Here is an 18,565-nt window from a genome sequence, read left to right as displayed (position 1 = left end):
CACTTAAAGCCAGCAAAATGCCATCATTTCAACATTCATTCCAGACATCCTAAGTAAATTACTGTAACCGGACAGGACTCTCAAAGGAATGCATCAGATATTTGCACAAGAGTTGGCTATAAAGGTCATGAATAAAGCAGGGCAAGTACAAGAATGAAAAATTACCTCTGCCAAGATGACTACATCATCGTCATCTTCCTCACGCTGCTGCTCTGCTGGCGTTTCCAGCAACAAAGGTAATTCTTCATCCGAGGAATCTGATATCGTGATAAGACCTTCGTCCCTGCGGTTTATCCAGTCTGTAGTAAAGTAAGTAAAGTTAGCTATTTGCTAAAGGTAAATAACTGAAATTACAGGGCATAAGCACCGAAACATCTGAAAAAGCAATCTTCACATTTGCATTGCAGCAACAGGGAAGAAGCGCTCAAAGGTCACGGTTCCTCTGCAAGTTACTGTTACAGCCGCTCCTACCTCCCTCGGCCCTCTGAGCAAAACACCTGCACAAACTATAGCTCACCACAACGGCACGTGCATGAAACAGTCACTCTGACACTTATGCAGAGATTCTTCTATCCCAAACTTCAGCACGAGTCAAGCTGCTGCAAAAATTATTCTGAAAAAGCTATGTACAGAGTACTTCCTAATTTTTGCAGAGAAGTCCTGAAGTTTCAGTATCTCAGGGACGATACATTTTTTTTTAATTAATGTGCAGTGCATTCTAGAGGAGAGATAAGGTTCCCTGTGCAATTCAGCCTCTTCTGAAAGAGTGTGACTTTGCAGGAGTACCTTACACAAGGCTGAGATAGGGCCCCTGGCTGTGGGTGCAGAAGATATCCTGCTATTAGATGACAACCTTGTCCCTCAAGGCTTGTCAAGAGTGGAATACAGATGCTACTGAACACAGCTGCTGGAACGCAGGAGAGACACTCAAGCCAGAAACTGAGGGTTTCTGTACTGCAGAGACAGCATACAACCATGCTTTCCCTACAATTTGACACAACATTTTGGCTTATGCTTTAGCATGAGTATTCACGACTATTCATTCATCACCTTTCAGGCATACACAGAAAGCATCACTTTGAATTCCACTCTTGGAGGAACGGGTGCCAACGCATACAGTCCCATAAGGGTATGAAAGCAGAGCCAGCCTCTCTCCTAGGAGGTCCTCAGAAAGGTGAAACACCATAAGCCCCTCAGATCTGCTGAACTACCTCTACACGGTGTTCCCAAGAAGTTAGCAATCTGCCTTAAGGCAGTACAACATCAGAAAGACAAGAGCCAAATATTTTGCATGTCTGCATAAAATGAAAGAATTTTCTGGAGGTGGCTGTGAAGTTAAGTGTAACAGAGCAGTGTATGACATGGCAAAACAGACCACTAGCAGGTTCCCATTAACAGCACTCTTGCAAGTTTAGTGTCTATGAATCCTGCTGCTTGTAAGCAGAGTTTTACAAAGAGAGTTTCGAAATACACACCGATCGGTACTCACCTTTCCCTCTGTGACTATGGAAGCTGTTCAAGTTAATTACTTCTTCATTTCCACCTCTCTCTGCCATTTTAAATGGCTGTACCTGAAAGTGTCAATGCCCAGGCATGGCAGTCAGGCTCGCATGAGGAACTAGAAGACAAAATAAAAACAGGAGAGAGTAAGGCAAACTCAGCAGCACCCTAATCAGGCTTTCCCAAGGCTAAGCTGCTAGATCATTTTGGGGGTTCTCCTGGCTCTCCCAGCACAGTCTCTCCATGAGGATATTTTTCTGTACCACCTTCTCAGTGCCTAAAAGCAGACATGTTTCTGTTATCTTCTGTTCCAACAGTTAAGACAGCCAACTGAAGAGTGAGATCAAGCCCGAGAAGCCTCTCTGGAGAAGACATGAAGATGCTTATAGCTATGCAATGACAAAAGGGCGGGGGGGAGATGCAATTCTGTCCAGCCAGGACTTAAACCTTCCCCATATGTGGATCTTCTCCTGTTTCCAAGAAGTCAAAAACCTGATACATCAACTCATATAGCGGTGTTTCTGCCACCATCTACTGGTAAGAGGAGCTAAAGCCACTTGCCTGAGCTGCCACAGGGCAACACCATGTAAGCCTGCATCTCAAACGTACCAGTCAATGTCATCACAACCATCCCCTATCGCACTTAACGCCATGAAGTCACACCACGCACAAGCGCTGCAGGAACGCTAGCACGGAGGTGAACAGCCAATATTATGGGTCAGACCTGACAGCCTCGCTGTTGAGGAGCTGAACCATGAAGTGAGCCACGCTGCTAAAATGGAGACACCAGCACCACACCCTGAATTCTCTTGTGTGCTGCCAAGCTGAGGCACAACTTCAGAGGGCCCAGAGACACTCTGAGCTCACTTCCACAACATCCATGTTGTTGGCACGTCAGAAGGAAGCTGCACCCCTGGCAGGGCAGCATGTAAGTCCGTGTTTTGTGCCTGCACTGTGAACCAGCATGGGAACAAGTCATATTTACAGAGCACGCTTTCTTGCCACCATCTGCTATTTTAAAGAAGAGACTTCCCTGATTTACAACACATTCCCTCCTCAGTGAGGGTTTGGTACAAATTCCAGGATATGCCACCTGCTCTCAAACCGAAAAGAGGGATCAGGTTCCTTCACAAGACTGGGCTTTTGGGACTAAAATTTGCTACCCCCACCTGTTCTCAGAGAGGCACAATGAGCCGGCTGGAGGCTCCCAAACAGGATTAGGAGGTCAGAGGAATCACTGCAACCTGAACAGTAGGTTTCCATTTTATGGTCTGTCAGCTTATAGCTCTCAATTCCCACTATCGCAGAGCAGCTGAATACATACAGGAACTCCGAGCACAATTTGATCACTGGAACGAGAAAGGAGGTCTTTTTATTGAGAAGTATTCATCTCATTATTAGAGCACAGAGGACTCTGTATTATTAAATATTTATTGATGCATAAGTTGGAAGAAAATGGTGGGTCTGCTATAAAATCCTGTTTGCTAGTACACAAGAGCAGTATAAATTCCTCCTCGATAATTCTACTTAACCTCCTCTGCAGGGAACAGGATTTGCAGCTAGGACAGCAAAATGAAGAAATCAGTTCAGATGCCTACTACGTACTCATATCTATATCCCCCCCAAGGACTAGTCATTACCATCTTCAAAATATTTTAATACAGGATAAAATAATAAAAAAAGTATAATTTAGCACTTAAAGCCAAAACCCAAGTCACATTTCACAGAAAGCGCACGCTGCACGGCAGCGCCGAGAGTCGGCCAGCTTTGGGCAGGAACGCACCCTCCTCCCGCAGAACAGCCTGCGCAGACACGGTCCGCAGCCTCGCACCGTAGGCAGTGGGATAAACGAGCACGGCAGCAGCGTTTTCCCATTTGCAGGGCAGGACGCTTGCTCAACGCGCACAAAGGGTGCCAGCAGCACGGCTCAGTGCCTGAAGCAGCCTTCTCCGGAGGAACCTCCACCATAAGGGTTTCAAGGCTGGGCTACAACCAACCACGCTCACCTGGTCCCAGCACTGGTGACGGTCCAAATTTGAGTGGGACATTAGGCTAGGGAACTGCAGAGGCCTCTTCTAACCAGCATTACTACAAATATGCAACTACCCCTATACTTGAGCCCTGAAACCTCAGTAGCATGCCCTGTTTCCAGTAAGCAACTCCAAGAGTATCACGGGCATATTGATGCTTTGAAAACACTTCAAAAGCAAGATTTTGGGAGTGTTTCCACTAGGTTCTTCATCTTCTGCCTTATAAGCAAGGAGAAATAAATCTTAATTTGCCAGAATGGCATGAATGTGCTGTTCTCATCATTGCAGACAGGTGCTGGAGCAGCAGCTCAGTAGCTGGGTCACTGTAAGCATACTTGGTGAAAACCCTGTCCTTTTAAAGGACACATCCACATTATTACAGTTGTATTTCCCCTGGTACTCGTGAATAGCTACCACCTAGTCCTGCATAGCATTTTTCCATCCTTAGCCCTCTCAGTACTTTAGAAAACAAGATCCTTGCCATTTAAAAGATGGAGAAATGGAAACATGGAAAGGACCAGTGTGGTCAAGGCCACCAAGCAGGCTAGCAGCAAAGCCAGGAGCAGCACCCAGGCCTCTTCAGCTCACGTACCCATGCCAGCCACTTCTGCTTCCCAGCAGGTTGATCCTACAAAGCACTCCTTGCAATAACCAACAGCCCCTGCATAGCTAGCACCCGCCTCGTCTCAGCTGCCTTCATGCAGGCTCACGCTCAACAAAGGAACCTCTTGGCAGGCAAAAACTGCAAAGGATCACTCCAAGACTGGCTGGGGAGGAACAAGGACGTTCACGAAAGCCACAAATCAGCCCTCGCAGCATCGAGCAGTGCGGACAGAGGCTAGACAGGTGTCTACTCAGATTTGCTCTGAGCAAAGCTAAGTGGCTTGGATATTTCTCCCGTACAGGGGCATACAATGCATTAGCAGAGTTGGGTATGCGTGTACACGTGGGTGGGTCGACATCGCAAATGCTCAGCACAGTCACCAAAAAAATCTTCTCCCAAATAGCTCAAACGGTGCTTTGTCCAATGCTGGCTAAACCACAGCTGTTCACATCCCAGAACAAGGGATAAGCCACAAGACTAACATTAAGACTGTATTCTCTATACGCAACTCTGGTTCCCGTAGAGAGGAACTTGCACACTTCATAGAATGGTTCGGGTTGGAAGGGACCTTAAAGATAACCTAGTTCCAACCCCCCACCATGGGCAGGGACACCTTCCGCTAGACCAGGTTGCTCAAAGCCCCATTCAACCTGGCCTTGAACACTTCCAGGGATGGGGCATCCACAACTTCTCTGGGCAACCTGTGCCAGTGCCTCACCACCATTTCAACCTTCAGCATCAAGAAAGAGGTACAGGAGATAATCTGAAATGAAATTTGGGATAACAGACTGTCTCCCCCGTTGTACAAGAGAAAGATGTGTACACATCACTAAAGACTCATGGTGGTTTAAAAGCAGGAATATAATAAATAGCATTAACTGTAGTACACAGTCAAGGCAACAACAAAAAAAAGCCAAGCCTGGAAAGAACTGGCAACGTACCACTTCTCTATTTCAAAACAGACTGCATAAAAACCCAAGCAGCTTAATAAAGCACTGCTTTGAGGGTAAAAGCCAAGCTTCCACTGAGAGCTAGCAATTCATTTTGTCAATACTCAATACAGAGCTCAAGTTTAAACAACTATCTATAAGCATGGGCCAGTTCCACCTAGTGGCATGAATAAGAAGTTTATTCATGTTTATAGCACTAGGCCGCCAAGAACGTGAAGTAACAAGATCAAAGCCACCCTAGGGTCTTGCCCTACATAAACAACATAATAAAAAGCAAGCAAGACAGATGGAAAGAAGCTATCCCACACTACCTCAGTGATTTCAGTGCCTATTTATAGGTAAAGAATAAGGCTACCTATAACCAAGCTCTAACATGACCATCAGCTTTTTTGCAATACAGTTAAGGACAGGATACTAGAACCATTTTAAAAGAAAAAAGACCTGGCAGCAGGCAGTTATACACTTTGCAAGCTTTTTTTTTTTTTCTTTTTCCTCCTTTTTCTTAAGAACTCCCACTGGCACTACAGCACACCAAACTGGATTTGGACTTGAATCCCTATACAGCATCCGGGTGACACAAAACTCATGTCATGACTTCAAAGGCACCCGCTGACAGCGCAGTGAAGACCGCCACACCGAAGATGTGGTTCCACCAAATCTCCCCTCTGTTTTCCACAGTACTCCATGTATTCATGACTCTGCACATCCAAGTTGTTTCACTGTGCAGGCAATAAAATCCTCCCCGTTTTCCTACAGCAACTTGAGAGAAGAACCCATTAACAGAACAGCTACTGGAAAAAAAAATCAGAGACCATCAGGGACTTAGGTATAACTGTTCTCTGAACTTACTAGATCTCAGACTGACAGTTGAAGTTGTACGTACTTCCCAAACAAGCTTCTCATACATGCAAAAATATAATCTACAAAACCACTGGTCCCAACCACTACTATGAGTTTATGGATCAGCTGCTACGAGGTGAAGCAGGTCTCAGGTGCACACAGAATGCTTACACAAGGATTTCCAAAACCCATTCGAAATCCCTGCAAACACCACGTTACATATTTTTAGCCTAACCTAAAAATAGCAAGCATCGGTACTGTGCATATATTTAAACTCCCGGTATATGCAGGCATTTCTGGACTGCAGTAATTGGAGCAGAACTCAAGTCCGCTCCCTCCACCTCGCATTTGTGCTGCAACGAGCATCTTCAGACGGTGCTGGAATTTAAAGCGACAGTCGAGGGGAGACCCCCTCTCCTAGACACAGTGTAAGGTATTTTTTCTCCCACTTAGGGCATTTGAAATCTTGAACTCCCACACACCCAAGGTGGGACTAGACCCAAAGTGCTCTTTTCTGGCTCTAGCTCAAGGCAACAGGACTAGACAGAAAGCACTGCAGGGGAGGTAGGAATTGAAATCCCAACCGAATGGCGGCAGGGGGGAACAGCAACTTGAAAGAGATGTCAGCAACTTCAAATCATTGTGTGTTTTAGCCTCTCCCCCATACAGCAACACCACTGTTGCTCACCTACGTTGACAGAAGAGCATCAACTCCTACTTTTTGCCTGCGGGCAGCAAACGTGTCTGCAGGTAGCCTGCGAGCAAGGTGAAATTCTGGCTCGTTTCAAGCTGCTAAAACAAAGAGAAGCTACTTAAATAATGCATGGCTTGTGACAACCAGCAAAATGAAAAGCTAAAAATTCAGCCCTTAAAAAAAAAAAGAAAAGCACAACAGAAGGGAAATAAAACAGCCCGACTTACTGTCAAGCATTTCACTGAAACATTTCAAAGGGTTCACAATTTGCTGGGGGCTGCTCCTTGTAACAGTCACTTAGCAAAAGCAGGGAGAGTTTAACAGCGGTTGATCGTGTTAAGCGGCATCATCCCAACCGAAAATTAGAAATCCCCTGATCATAAGCCTGACAAGAACCGCTGTGCACAAACAAGTCCTATTTGCTATGCACAAGGCAGCTACCGCCGCTGCATCGCACCTCGCAAAGGAATAAAGCCAGAGGTTAAAACGTGGACCTGCAGCACGGCTTCCTCTGAGCAGGTTTGCACGGAGGCCTGCCCACAGCTCAGGCAAAAGTGGGAAACCACGCCAAAACAAAAGCTTTGGCCCCAGCCCAAAAGCCTTACCCTTGGCCTCCTGAAGATAGGAGTGTGTGGGCAGTGGCTCGCAGGCAAGACCACCTGGTTCCCAGGTTTGCTAAGAAAAAAGCACAACCAGCTACAGATATCACAGAAAAGCTCCTCTCAGGAGCACAGAACGAGGGTAGACTTATGACAACTGCATCCACGTAGCTCTGCCACCAATTTTTGGACCCGTTGCATGTGCTGAAGAGGAACAACATACCAGAAGATCATTTAATAAACAGAACTGGCTTATAAGTTTTAGAACAGTCCCTAAGTGTTTCACAAGACTTTAGCAACTGGCTTCGTTTACCATTAGACAGACACATACGTCCTCTAAGAAGGAAAAGACAGGATTCCTGATCTGAGAAAAATCAAGGAACAGAAACTGAAGTGAACAATTTTTTCTCCATTAAGAGCCAGGTAACACAGTTCTGCTGCTGAAAGCTAGAGAATTGATTTCATCACACCAAAACATAAGACAGTATAACGCTAGAAGCATTTTGTGGCAAGTAAATCAAAACTGAATGTTTACCTCCCCATACACACAAGACGGCCAACACACACATTGTTCAGAAAATACCTCAGAAGAGCAGCCACTATTTCTGCAGCCACATCAGCATCGTAACTGGCTTCAGAAGCAGTGCTCCAGGCTAGGACATTATTAAGATGGACAAGAGGGACAGGGAGTCTTCAAGTTTCTCTGGCAGCAATCACAACTTCTAGTTATCTCACTGACATTCCCTATTCCTCGTCCTCTCTTACCCAAGAAAAGCCACACCGTGAAACACGCACTGAAGCAAGCGATGCCCTTCCCACCAAGGCATACCGTTGATGCGAGCTCTCTTGATAACTGCAGAGTGCTTAGTGATCACTGCATCGACGAAAAGCAAACTATGAGCTCACTAACACGGGGCTGTCCGGCTTTACTAAAATCCTGCTTGTGGCTAGAACAAGGACCAGGCGTTGTAGCTTCGTGCAGAGCTCTGCTGTGCATTTTTACAGTCAATTGTCAGTCAACGGCGTTACCAAGAACACATCAGAAGATATTTTGAAAAGAGAGGCTATGGATTAACAGGGTATGAGCTACATCTATGTGCCACTGCTCTGGTCTAATGAAAATTGCTTAGTCAGGAGCAATTAAGAGAGCAGATTTTCAGCGATTACTTAGGTTCAAATCCCTAACTATACTTTTCCCATTTTGCAAGTCAGCTTAGGACTTAGAGGAAACTTCTGCACTGTCTGTACATCACAAGATTTCTAATCAACCTCACTTGCAGTTCATCATTCCATTAAGGTGACAATATCGCTTAATCATAATTTTTTGAAATACCCAATCTCCATTTTTATTGCATCTTAACACAAAGTACAAGAGAAAAGAAATCTGTCCAGTTTTGTCTTACTCACCTAACAGCTAGCCACCTACAATGATACCAGTTTTCCTAGCAAAACCAATCTCTGCTCTGTGAGCTCGTCTCTAAAATGTAAGACTGTTTTGAAACAGATGTATTTGTTTTCCAAAAATGGGCAACTACTAATTCAACTCAACTGAAAGTTCCTGATGCCTTCAAGCTACTCCCTGATGATGGGCATCAAGGTCAACTGCTGGACATTTCAGTGCCTTCCCACGACCCCCGTCAGTCCTTCTGCTAAATAACAGGGCTCCATATCGTCACATCTCCCTGACCAGCACGAGACTGCTAATTTTGATGTATGCAAAAAACCACACTCTGCACTAGAGGTGGGGAGCTTTGGATCAGTCATTTGCCTTGCCTACCAAATTGAGTCCTGGGGAAAAAAAAAAAAGTTAAATTTACAAAGTCTGGTTAGAAAGGAGAGTTAATGCCATTGCCTTGGGCAGCTCATTTTAAGAGCAAAGTGAAAATTCATGGCTTGGAGGGAGGAAGAGGAGTCTCTGCCGTTAGCTCCTGTAAAGGGTACTACTCTGCCTGCCTCAGGCTTCTGGCATGTGCAAGATCATACGGTATAATCCCCCAAATCCCAAACCTCCCTCCCACATCACAAACACAGGTGCCAGCTTGGCGTTTCATGTTCAAGCAACAATTCAGACACCAGCAGCTCAGCGCTTAGCTACGGCAACACACACACACAAACCCAACCTCTTTGGGCTCACAGCCTATCTCCCAAATCATCATTTTAAAGAATTGTTTTGTTCTGATTTTGCGGTATAAGGGTGGGGATGAACGGAAAGGCATGTGAAACCATATGATTTGCAGCTTTACCACTTCCAGAGCAAGTTTTACTTCCAGTTTTCTTGCCCCGAACTCACGTGTATGCCAAGAGAAGGGGACAGAGGCTCCTTTCTCCGAGCAGCACCGTTATTAAACCCACTGGTGTCTGAAAAAACCCGGACTCCACAGACTACCAGGTGTTGCACATACCTGCCAGGGCTGTACATAATATTAATTGCACATAACTTATCTCTTCCCCATCAACTCAGCGACCACACAGAAAAGAACAAAAGAAATGCCCTACGTCCCCCAGGATGTACATGAGAGCGCTCCTCTCTTACTTGTACTTCATAGAGCTCTCCAGGGGAAAGGACACAGCATTTCCTCTCCAAATCCTTAGTAGTTTTTTTCCTTTTTTCTTTCCTTTTTTAAGGGATCCTGAATGTCACCTTTAAAAGGTGTAACAGAACAAAGAAAACCAAGTGCAACCTTTTAAGTAGTTATTTAACAAGTCGGATGCACGTTTTCAGGAACCTTCAGGTTACCATCTTGGCACCGTTTTTCACTGGAGAGGAAACAGAGAAAGAAAGGAGTTTAAGGCTGCTGGTTAGAGTAACCCTAGGAGAGGCTACGGCACTGACATTCACATAGATGAGCAACCAGCAGCCTGCTCCGCTCACAGCCCTGTTCGCAGGGGGCACCGGAGCAAGAAGAGAGACAGGCTGCCCACAACCGCAAACTGCTATTAAAAGCAGCAGCGAGGGACTAACTAGACCAAAGTCAAGAGGGCTGGAAAGCACAAAGAGTCAGTTTTAGTTGCAGTAACAGCCAGAAGACTTTAAAAATCACAAAGGATTGATAGGTTGCAATGGCATCCTAGATGTTAAGCTGCTGCTCAGCAGAGCAACTCCAGAAACAAACATCTAAGCTGCAACTGGGAAGTTGCGTTCCAGAAAAAACATAATGCACCCCCAGGAGCAAATGTGGAAAGGAAGGGGGAATTTATTTTATTTTATTTTAAACGTGACCTGAACCTACCACAAGAAACTTTGCTTTCAAGGATGGCTGCAGTCTGCAAAGCACACCTCACCTCATTTCACAAAGCTGCTGACAATATAAAAGCTAAGACTTGACCTTGAGGTGGCACAGAAGGAAAAAAAAACTGACTTGTTGCATTAGCCCACCTTAGCAAAAAGGAAGGTTTCTGTGGCGATCTGCACAGTACTTTTAGAAGTATCGACTTAAAGTTAGGTGTCAAACATCCCAGAATTAAGGGCTTCACAGGTCACATATTCCAGTTGTTATAGCCGTACCCTTTTTTTGAGCCATGTTAAGCATCTGAGCATGCCATAATTTCAAAGGTCAGTGGCCAGAAGCTGTGGCTTCATGTTAAGAAGGGTTTCACTGCAATATCTGCTTAAGATGATCACATTCCCGCACCACAGCCTGTCACCTCCTCTCACACTGAGCTCTACCAGCATTTGTTACAGCTTTGAAAAGAAATGCCCTGGAAAACTTTTTTGTAGGATTCAGATCAGATACCTTCTCTCCTTACACATCCACCACAGTATAACTGGGAGAACAGAAATAAGATGCTAAAATAAACTGCAAGAAGGGGGAAGATCTTAAGCTGCAGCCTAACAGTTGACACTATGCAACCACAGCCGATACCTAACTAGCACTCAAACTACACGTGCTCCAAGTCCAAGATCAGGCACTGCCTTTGAAAGATGCTTTTACACATTTAATTGAAGGGCTTGAATACATACAAAAGTCAGCTTAGAGCCATACTGAGCCAACAGGCCAGGTTCACTGCAGTGAAACGAGTTTTAAACTGCCTTAAGTACTGAGAGTAAAATACAGATAGAAACCTTCTAAGGCACGCACAAGACCTGAGCAGCAAGTCCACGCTCTGCACTGATTCCTGCTGGAAAGAGTAAAAAAAGCTGCCTATTGCAGCCAACAACTGCTGCACAAGAAAGATTGCCACCAACCCATCTGGAGAATGGTAACTATGTCCTTACTGCTCAAGCACCGCAGATGACGAGTTGTTACAAGATTTTTCAAGCCAGCCAGCAATTGCTTTTGTAAAACTGGGTTTAGTTTTGTTTGCGGCCACGCGTTAGCCTTGTGGCCAACCAATTCCAGCCCAGCAAGCAGGCTCGCAGCAGCAGAAACTGAGGGCAGCCTTCCAGGCTCATGACAGTTGTCCAGTCTGACTTCATCCACACCACGTGGCAGTGGCCATTGCAGGGTTTAAGCAGAATATGTTAAAGTAGCAGAAAAGCAAAGAGGTTGTATTTGAGATAAGCATACCACTACATCAGAACTGAAAACAGTGAAATCAGATCTCGGCCAGATTTAGAGATGCTCCATATCCAGCATTATTCTTTTCTGAGCCTATTAAAGTTCACAAACAAATGAGTTATCAGTTGGCCACCTAAAAAGCAAGGAAAGAAACACTGCACATTAATTCTCCAGGTCCACAGTCACGCAGGTTTAGGAGACTGCAAGGTACCTAACAATTTCACCCCAAGGCAAACAAACATTTCACATATGCAAGCCTACAAAAACCACTACAGGCCACAGCTAAGAGATTACACAGGCTGCAGTCAGACCATTTGCTAAGGACACGACTGTTTTCAGGCTGCAAATTTGCGTGCCTATCCCTTAGTCATCGCAGTCAAGTGTCCAACACTGTTTAAGCCTTCACATAGCAGAATATAAATTCTTTTCTTGGGTGTTGCAACAGTACAACATCAAACAGATTATTTAACCACCTGGGACGGAGGGGCAGTAAAAGCAGCCACAAACTGCTAAACAAACACAAAAACATTAAGCTGAGGAGCACTCTTCAGACACTGAGTTCAAGTCAGAGGTGCGTTCCAGCCATTGCAAGCTGGTCTGTGCTAGTTGTGGCTGATCCAAGGGCACCTCCCAGTTTATACACAATGAAGCCTGCTCCACTACAATAGGATTCCGGTTTAACAATATAGAGAGAGGACACGAACTATTTATGCTAGCCAAGTTACTGCTAATGGGTCTTGCCGGTCTTGTTCATCTGTAGCTGGAAATCCTAGCAGCAGGGGAGGTATGAAACGCCCTACGCTGCTGGTTTCCTGCAAGGGAGAAAAAGCTTCTTTTCCTGCCTCCCCATTATGCTGCTGCTGTCATCTTCCTCAAATTGCATTACAGCGCACTACAGCGAGAGCAGGGAGAGAGGAAAGTCTTCTAGGCAGCATCGCCGCTCTGCTGCAGGCAGCTGTCAACATCGCTGCCTGTTCCACTCTGCTATCCCACGGTAACACGTTTAGCCAACAACATTTTGTACTTGCCACGGGTATGCAGGTAAGCGCTCCTTCCGCTACCAGCCTTCAGGTACCTTCAAGCAAAAATGATCTGCAAGAGAGGTTTCCCTCCCCCCTCCATCAAATATAAAAATGCATCACGTCTTCAGGATGGTATTTGGAAGTAGACACGTAAATCTGTTCCTAACTCTGGTTTTGCAAAGGCTGCAAAAAGCCAACCACTGTCTTCCTTTCTCCAATCGAGAAACAGCAATAACAGTGCCCACAGCTTGGTAAGAGCACGTCAGTATTGACAAAGCAGTACAGGAGCCTTGTGTATATTACTTGAGGCCATTTTCCATCCCTATATTCCCCAAACAAAGATTCTAGCCAGTACAAATCCTGATCACCTTATACTACAGAGTAATATCACATGATGCCTCCACAGATCTTGTCCAAATGTTTATCTAAATAATGCAAACAGTAGCTTGGCCTCCTTACAGAAGGAAGCAGACCAAGCGTGAGCAATACAGCACTTGTCCTCAGAAGCCAACTGAAAACATTTCAGGTCACCCTGACACCTACATACACTCCCAGATTTATTTCAGCTTATCAACTTTGCTTCTCGTTACAAGTGACGACGACAGCCTCCAAAAGTCACCCTGTGAACAGACAAGCACCGTCAGCATCAGCAAAGGAGTCGGGCTCCCCCAAAGCCAGCGAGGAAGCCACACTTAATTTAAATTCCCCGAGACCTGGGTCAGAAACACTATGAGATGGCATCATGACTCGGGGTAGCAGCTGCCCCGTGTTGAAATCTTTCCCCAAAGCTCAATGCTTTTTCCACTTAATCGGGCACTGACAGTTCCCCTCACGAACACGGGGAAGGAACCACAGCAGCGCTGGTAATTAGGAGAAAGGTGTCATTCAGCAGGAATATGATTTCTAGTCCTCAGGAATTGAGCTTTCTCAAGGATCATTATGAATTTAAAACCACCGCAAGCTCTTAAGCACTGACCCAGAGGAAAAACATCACGCCTGAGATATTCCAAAATAAACCTGAAATTCTATAAAAGCAACATGAAGGCTGCTGAGAGTGAGATTATCCCAGCTCAGTAAAACATTCCTTATTATCTCACATCTCAGTGCTTTGGCAAGGATAACTTATTCAAGCCACCAGGACACTGCTAAGTGGCCTTTTTCTCTTTTTCCTGTTCTCCCTGCCTACCCCTCCCCAGTTTCCCAGATTTCCCTGTCCCAGTAACCTGCTTAAAACAAAACCGCTCTACTTCTCGTCAGACTAATGCTGATCAGCACGTTATTTAGCTGAATTTCAAACACAGGAACTATCATGTCAGTACACAGATAACCTTATCTCCTGGGCTGGTACTGGAAGATAGCTAGCGTCCCGAGTCAGCTGCACGTTTCACACCTTCCACTGCTCACTGTATTAAAAAAAGGCACCTACCCCACCAGGGTTAGATCCTACCGAGAGTAATTGAAGTTACATGTAGCAGCTTCAAAAGCCCACCCATCGACCAAGGCAGGCAATACACAACACTATTATTTTAGCGCACACACAGACTTCTGAGACTATTAGTGCCTCTCCTTTAAGTAGTTAAGAAAATGTCTGAATTCAATAATTTAAATTTAGACTTAAAATATCTCCAGACCAAATCCACGTGCAAAAAAAACCCCAAGCTTCTGACGAGAGGAATTAGTGGCGTAGTTCTGACTGTCCCGAAAAGAATGCAGCCAGCGGCAAGCCCCGACACTCATCACCGCGCCGAGCTGCCGGCGCTATGACACAGTAAACCACTCACAATGACTTTAAAAAGAAATAAATAAAAATAAGACACCCATTCCAAATTAATGAATGGGAACTTCTTCCAGCCGGCACGAAAACACACCCAAAGGGCTCCACGGCTCTCTCACATGGGTTTGTGCGACTCAGGCTTGCTAATCAGCTCCTGGCCCCCGAGATATGCTTCCTGCCTCTCTCCAGCTGCGCCGAAGTCGCCGGAGTTGCGTGCTCGCTCCACCTATTTTTGCCACAGGACTTTTGAGCGATTTGTGTCCAATTTCAAAGCACAAGTCACACTGCCAGCGATTGTAGCTCGCCGGCAGCACTAACGCCCACTGCATTCTCAGGCAAAGCATGGACTACCCAGGAATTTGGACTTCCGAGGCAGTTTCTGAAACACAAGCCCAGGAACAGGCCACCAGCACCCTGCTGGAAACCAGAATGTACCTTATCATCAGTAAAGCCTGCCCCAACAGCCCTCCCAGGCACTGTTATTCGTGCCCTAACTTATGCAGTTGCCCGAGAAGGATGCCTGCAGCCAGGCTGACAGGAAAACATCCTAGGAAGGAAAGAAAAAGAGATGGAAGAAGGCCCATTACCAAAATGTAGCACTACCAGGCGGGCTGAATGTGTGTACAGATCTTCTTCAGGAAGTGGGTCTGAGTCCTTTCCCAAGTCTTGGTATTCCAGGCACAAACTCCTGTCAAGACGATTGTTTATTAACATCCAGTCACACCATGCAGACACCCAGCACATGAAATCTATTAAGATGTTTACAATATCAAAAGGCCTGATGTAAGGCAGTGGAACTTTTGCACGGCATTCATCCTAGAAATGAAAAGCTCAGATTAAAGCCGTAAATCCCACAGTTCTGTAATTAAAAGCTGTCCTTGCAATTCTACTAGTCCTAAAGAAAACGGGTTCCACCATACGGTTTGTGCTGCACGCTCCTACGGCCCAGCACCTGTACAGGGATGTACCAGAACCTGCTCAAAATTTGGGTCTGCAGAATGATGGGTCTCAAACATCCCCCCTCACCTTCCAAACAGGTCGCTGGAGGGAAAAAGCTCTTATGCCATCCTCTCTGGAAGCAGCACGATGCCACTTTATAACTGAGCATGCAAAGTCCAGTCTATCCACCTGATGGGGGACGCCTGCCTTCTCCTCCATTGCTACCACTGGAACCCTGCAACAGCTCCTAAGTACATCAATCGAGATAGCAGAAATTGTAAGAAAGAGGAATCAACCACCACAGAGACAGAATAGAGACACAGAACTCTGCTCGTAGGTCTTAGCACTAAGGCCGCCCGTCCCTTTCAGCCACCAAGGCAATTAGCTATTGCTTTTAGGATTGCTGCCCGAAATACAGCAAGAAGAGTCTGCTGTTCTGTGTGGCAGGCAGTAAGCTGGAAAAGAAACACAAAAAGAGACGCTGTGAAAAGTACACAGACAGCCGAGTTACAGTCCCTCAGCATTTGACCTCGATAATGGAAATAAAACTGCACAGCAGCAACATCAGCTTTTCTTTTTTAAAGCATCGGAGGTCTCAAACCAGTGACCGAACCGTAACACCTCACGTAAGAAACTGAACCTTGCTTGACGAGCAGTACGGAAGCTGCATAGAAACACTGACAACTAAACTTACTCATATAAAAGCTATGTTTCGGTATAAGTATTATTCCATAAGACTCTAAGATAAGGTATTAGAAGACATCTGAAGACAACGCTTCAGGTCATAAAGCAAAAGGTGAGATGAAAAGAAAAACCTCCCGGGCCAGACTCGCAGGCGCAAGCGGCCGTTATCCGCCCAATGGCCGCACAGGGGTTCCAGCGAGCGCAGCTGCAAAGCCAGCGGATCCACGAGACGACGGCGACTTTTTAAGCTGACCTACATTTCGCCCATCCCAAACCGGCGTGCGGGAGCGCGGCCTGGGCGAGCTCACGCTCCTCTCTTCACACGCACGCTGGAGTCAGCTGCGGCTCTTCACTCTCAGAATACTTTGGTGAAACCCTGGCCTTCCTCCAGCCATTCGGGGGGAACGAGCACGGCTCCAGAGGCAGAAACACCCATCAGACACGTCCATTATATAAACGCCATGTATGTTAGCGCTTCCAGCGTTTGCTCTCTCCCACCAAGCTGAGCTAGCACTCAAATCAATAGAGAGAGAGGAGAAGAGGAGGAGGAGGAGTATCTCTTACACAGATCCCTCAACTCTGAGGACAGCTGTGTTTCGGGTTCCTTTTCTGCAGCAGCTCCCACAGCAGATGCCTGAAATGTCAAGATGTCCCAACGGCACCAAGTGTTTCCACAACAAGACGGGGGTCGGAAGAGAAGAACAAGCTTATATCCACCTTTCCCCACCAGCTCCGGAGCCGACGCTATTTTTCTTCCCCAGTATAAACACGCAGCCCAGGGTACCTGAAACGAGCCGGTGAAGAGAGCCCACAGAGAGCAGCGCCGGGACATTGTACCTGGGTGCCCCCCACCCTCTTCACCTCCCTGTTGGGGGGGGACACACACACACCGGGACTTCAGCAGGACCCCAGGGCCAGGAGGGAGGTGAGGGCCTCACCGGGGCCAGCCACTGACTCCGCGGGAGGGAGAAGGGAGCGGGGCCGGCCCCGGGGAGGGGGAGAACGGACCGAGGCGGGGAGGACGACACACCACGACGACGACGACGACGACTCCGGCCCTGAGGGCAAGGGTCGGGGGGAAGGACCCGGCCCTGAGGGGGGGGACGGACACGCGAGGCACGACTCCAGCCGGCTGCAGCGACCGACCCCCCCCCACCGAAGGGGCGGGCGAGGCCCAGGGGACGAGGCGGGGAGCCGCAGCGTGAACCCCGGCGTCCGGACCGAGCCCCTCCCCCGCCGCCCGGTTACCGCCGTTCTCTCCCGCCCCGCCCGGGATGCAGAGACCGCAGCCCGGGCCCGCGGGTGAGGCCCGCGGCCAGCACTCACCGGGCCCGTCCGCCCCCGCGCCGCCCCTCCGGCCCCGCTTCATTTAGCCGCCGCTGCCCGGCTCCTTCCGGCCTGCCCGCCCCACGTGACCGCACCGCCCCGCACCATAGAGAAGAGCGGCGGGGAGCGGAGAGCGGCGAGGGAGAGACGGGCGGCCCGAGCTGTCCCGTCTCGGCAAACCTACCATAGAGGCGGGGGGGGGGAGGGCGGTCCTCCAGGCAGCCCCGCCCCGCCCCCTTCCGGGCGGTCAGTGTTTTCGGGGGAGTGGGCGGGGCCTGAGGGGAAGGGGCGGGGCGAGGAGCTGCACGTGTTTCCCATGGGTGGGGGCGCTCTGCTATGGGTGGGGGGTCAGTTCCCCTATGGGGTGCAGGCCCCCTATGGGGTGCTCTGCCGGGGGAGGGAGTCAGGTCCCTTACGGGGTGCAGGTCCCCTGTGGGGTGCTCTGCTGGGGGAGGGAGTCAGGTCCCTTACGGGGTGCAGGTCCCCTATGGGGTGCTCTGCCATGGGTGGTGGGGGGGTGGTGGTGCAGGTCCCCTCCCGCTGCGGTGGTTAAGCTGCTGGAAGGGAAACCCGTGCAGAGGGCCCGGCCATCCTTGTGGGCTGGGAGCCAGACCCCGGGGTGATCCCCTGCAAGGGCCCTGCTGCCTTTGGAGGTGTTAAATTGTGGGTTTGGGGTGCAAAGTGGCTCTAGAACAGAGCCGTGGGGCTCTCTGCGCCCTCGTTGCCTGTGGACCAGGATGCCTTTCTTTCCTCCATCACCGACGTTTCTAATTCAGCCCCAAAGCATGGGTGAAGCCAGGAGCTTTCTGTTTCCCATATGTTGCTCATAAGGACCCAAGCTGGTCCATGGACTCTTCTTCTCACCTTCCTGGGACCCTTGAGCTGCCTCCTTCCCAGCACCGCATCGGTGGGGGCCGGTTGCCATCCCAAGGATGCCCTCAAAATCCAGCAACCCTTGCCCCCTCCCTGCCCAGCCATGGGACAGAGCAGCTTTGGGGACAAGACACCGCTGTGAATTTTTGATGACATTAATTTCTCCTTTGATACCTGGTCACGGGGAGCTGAGCCCCCTGGGGAGGGCGAGGGCTGGGCCACATCCCGCTC

The 18,565-nt window shown here is 48.0% G+C and overlaps 1 protein-coding gene across 1 annotated transcript in view; it reads right to left on the bottom strand.

The window, feature by feature from the left end:
- Positions 1-15,158, bottom strand: part of RNF216 (ring finger protein 216) — a 77,474-nt gene extending 62,316 nt beyond the window's left edge. Inside the window, 3 exon segments of the mRNA XM_050905813.1 lie at positions 166-299; positions 1,490-1,618; positions 15,100-15,158. Of these exon segments, the coding sequence (XP_050761770.1) occupies positions 166-299; positions 1,490-1,556 (201 nt within the window). The 5' untranslated portion in view covers positions 1,557-1,618; positions 15,100-15,158.
- Between the last annotated feature and the right edge of the window lie 3,407 nt (positions 15,159-18,565).

The sequence above is a fragment of the Gymnogyps californianus genome, chromosome 15 (assembly GCF_018139145.2).
Source record: "Gymnogyps californianus isolate 813 chromosome 15, ASM1813914v2, whole genome shotgun sequence".
Classification (NCBI taxonomy): domain Eukaryota; kingdom Metazoa; phylum Chordata; class Aves; order Accipitriformes; family Cathartidae; genus Gymnogyps; species Gymnogyps californianus.
This window is presented reverse-complemented; position numbering and strand designations above follow the sequence as displayed.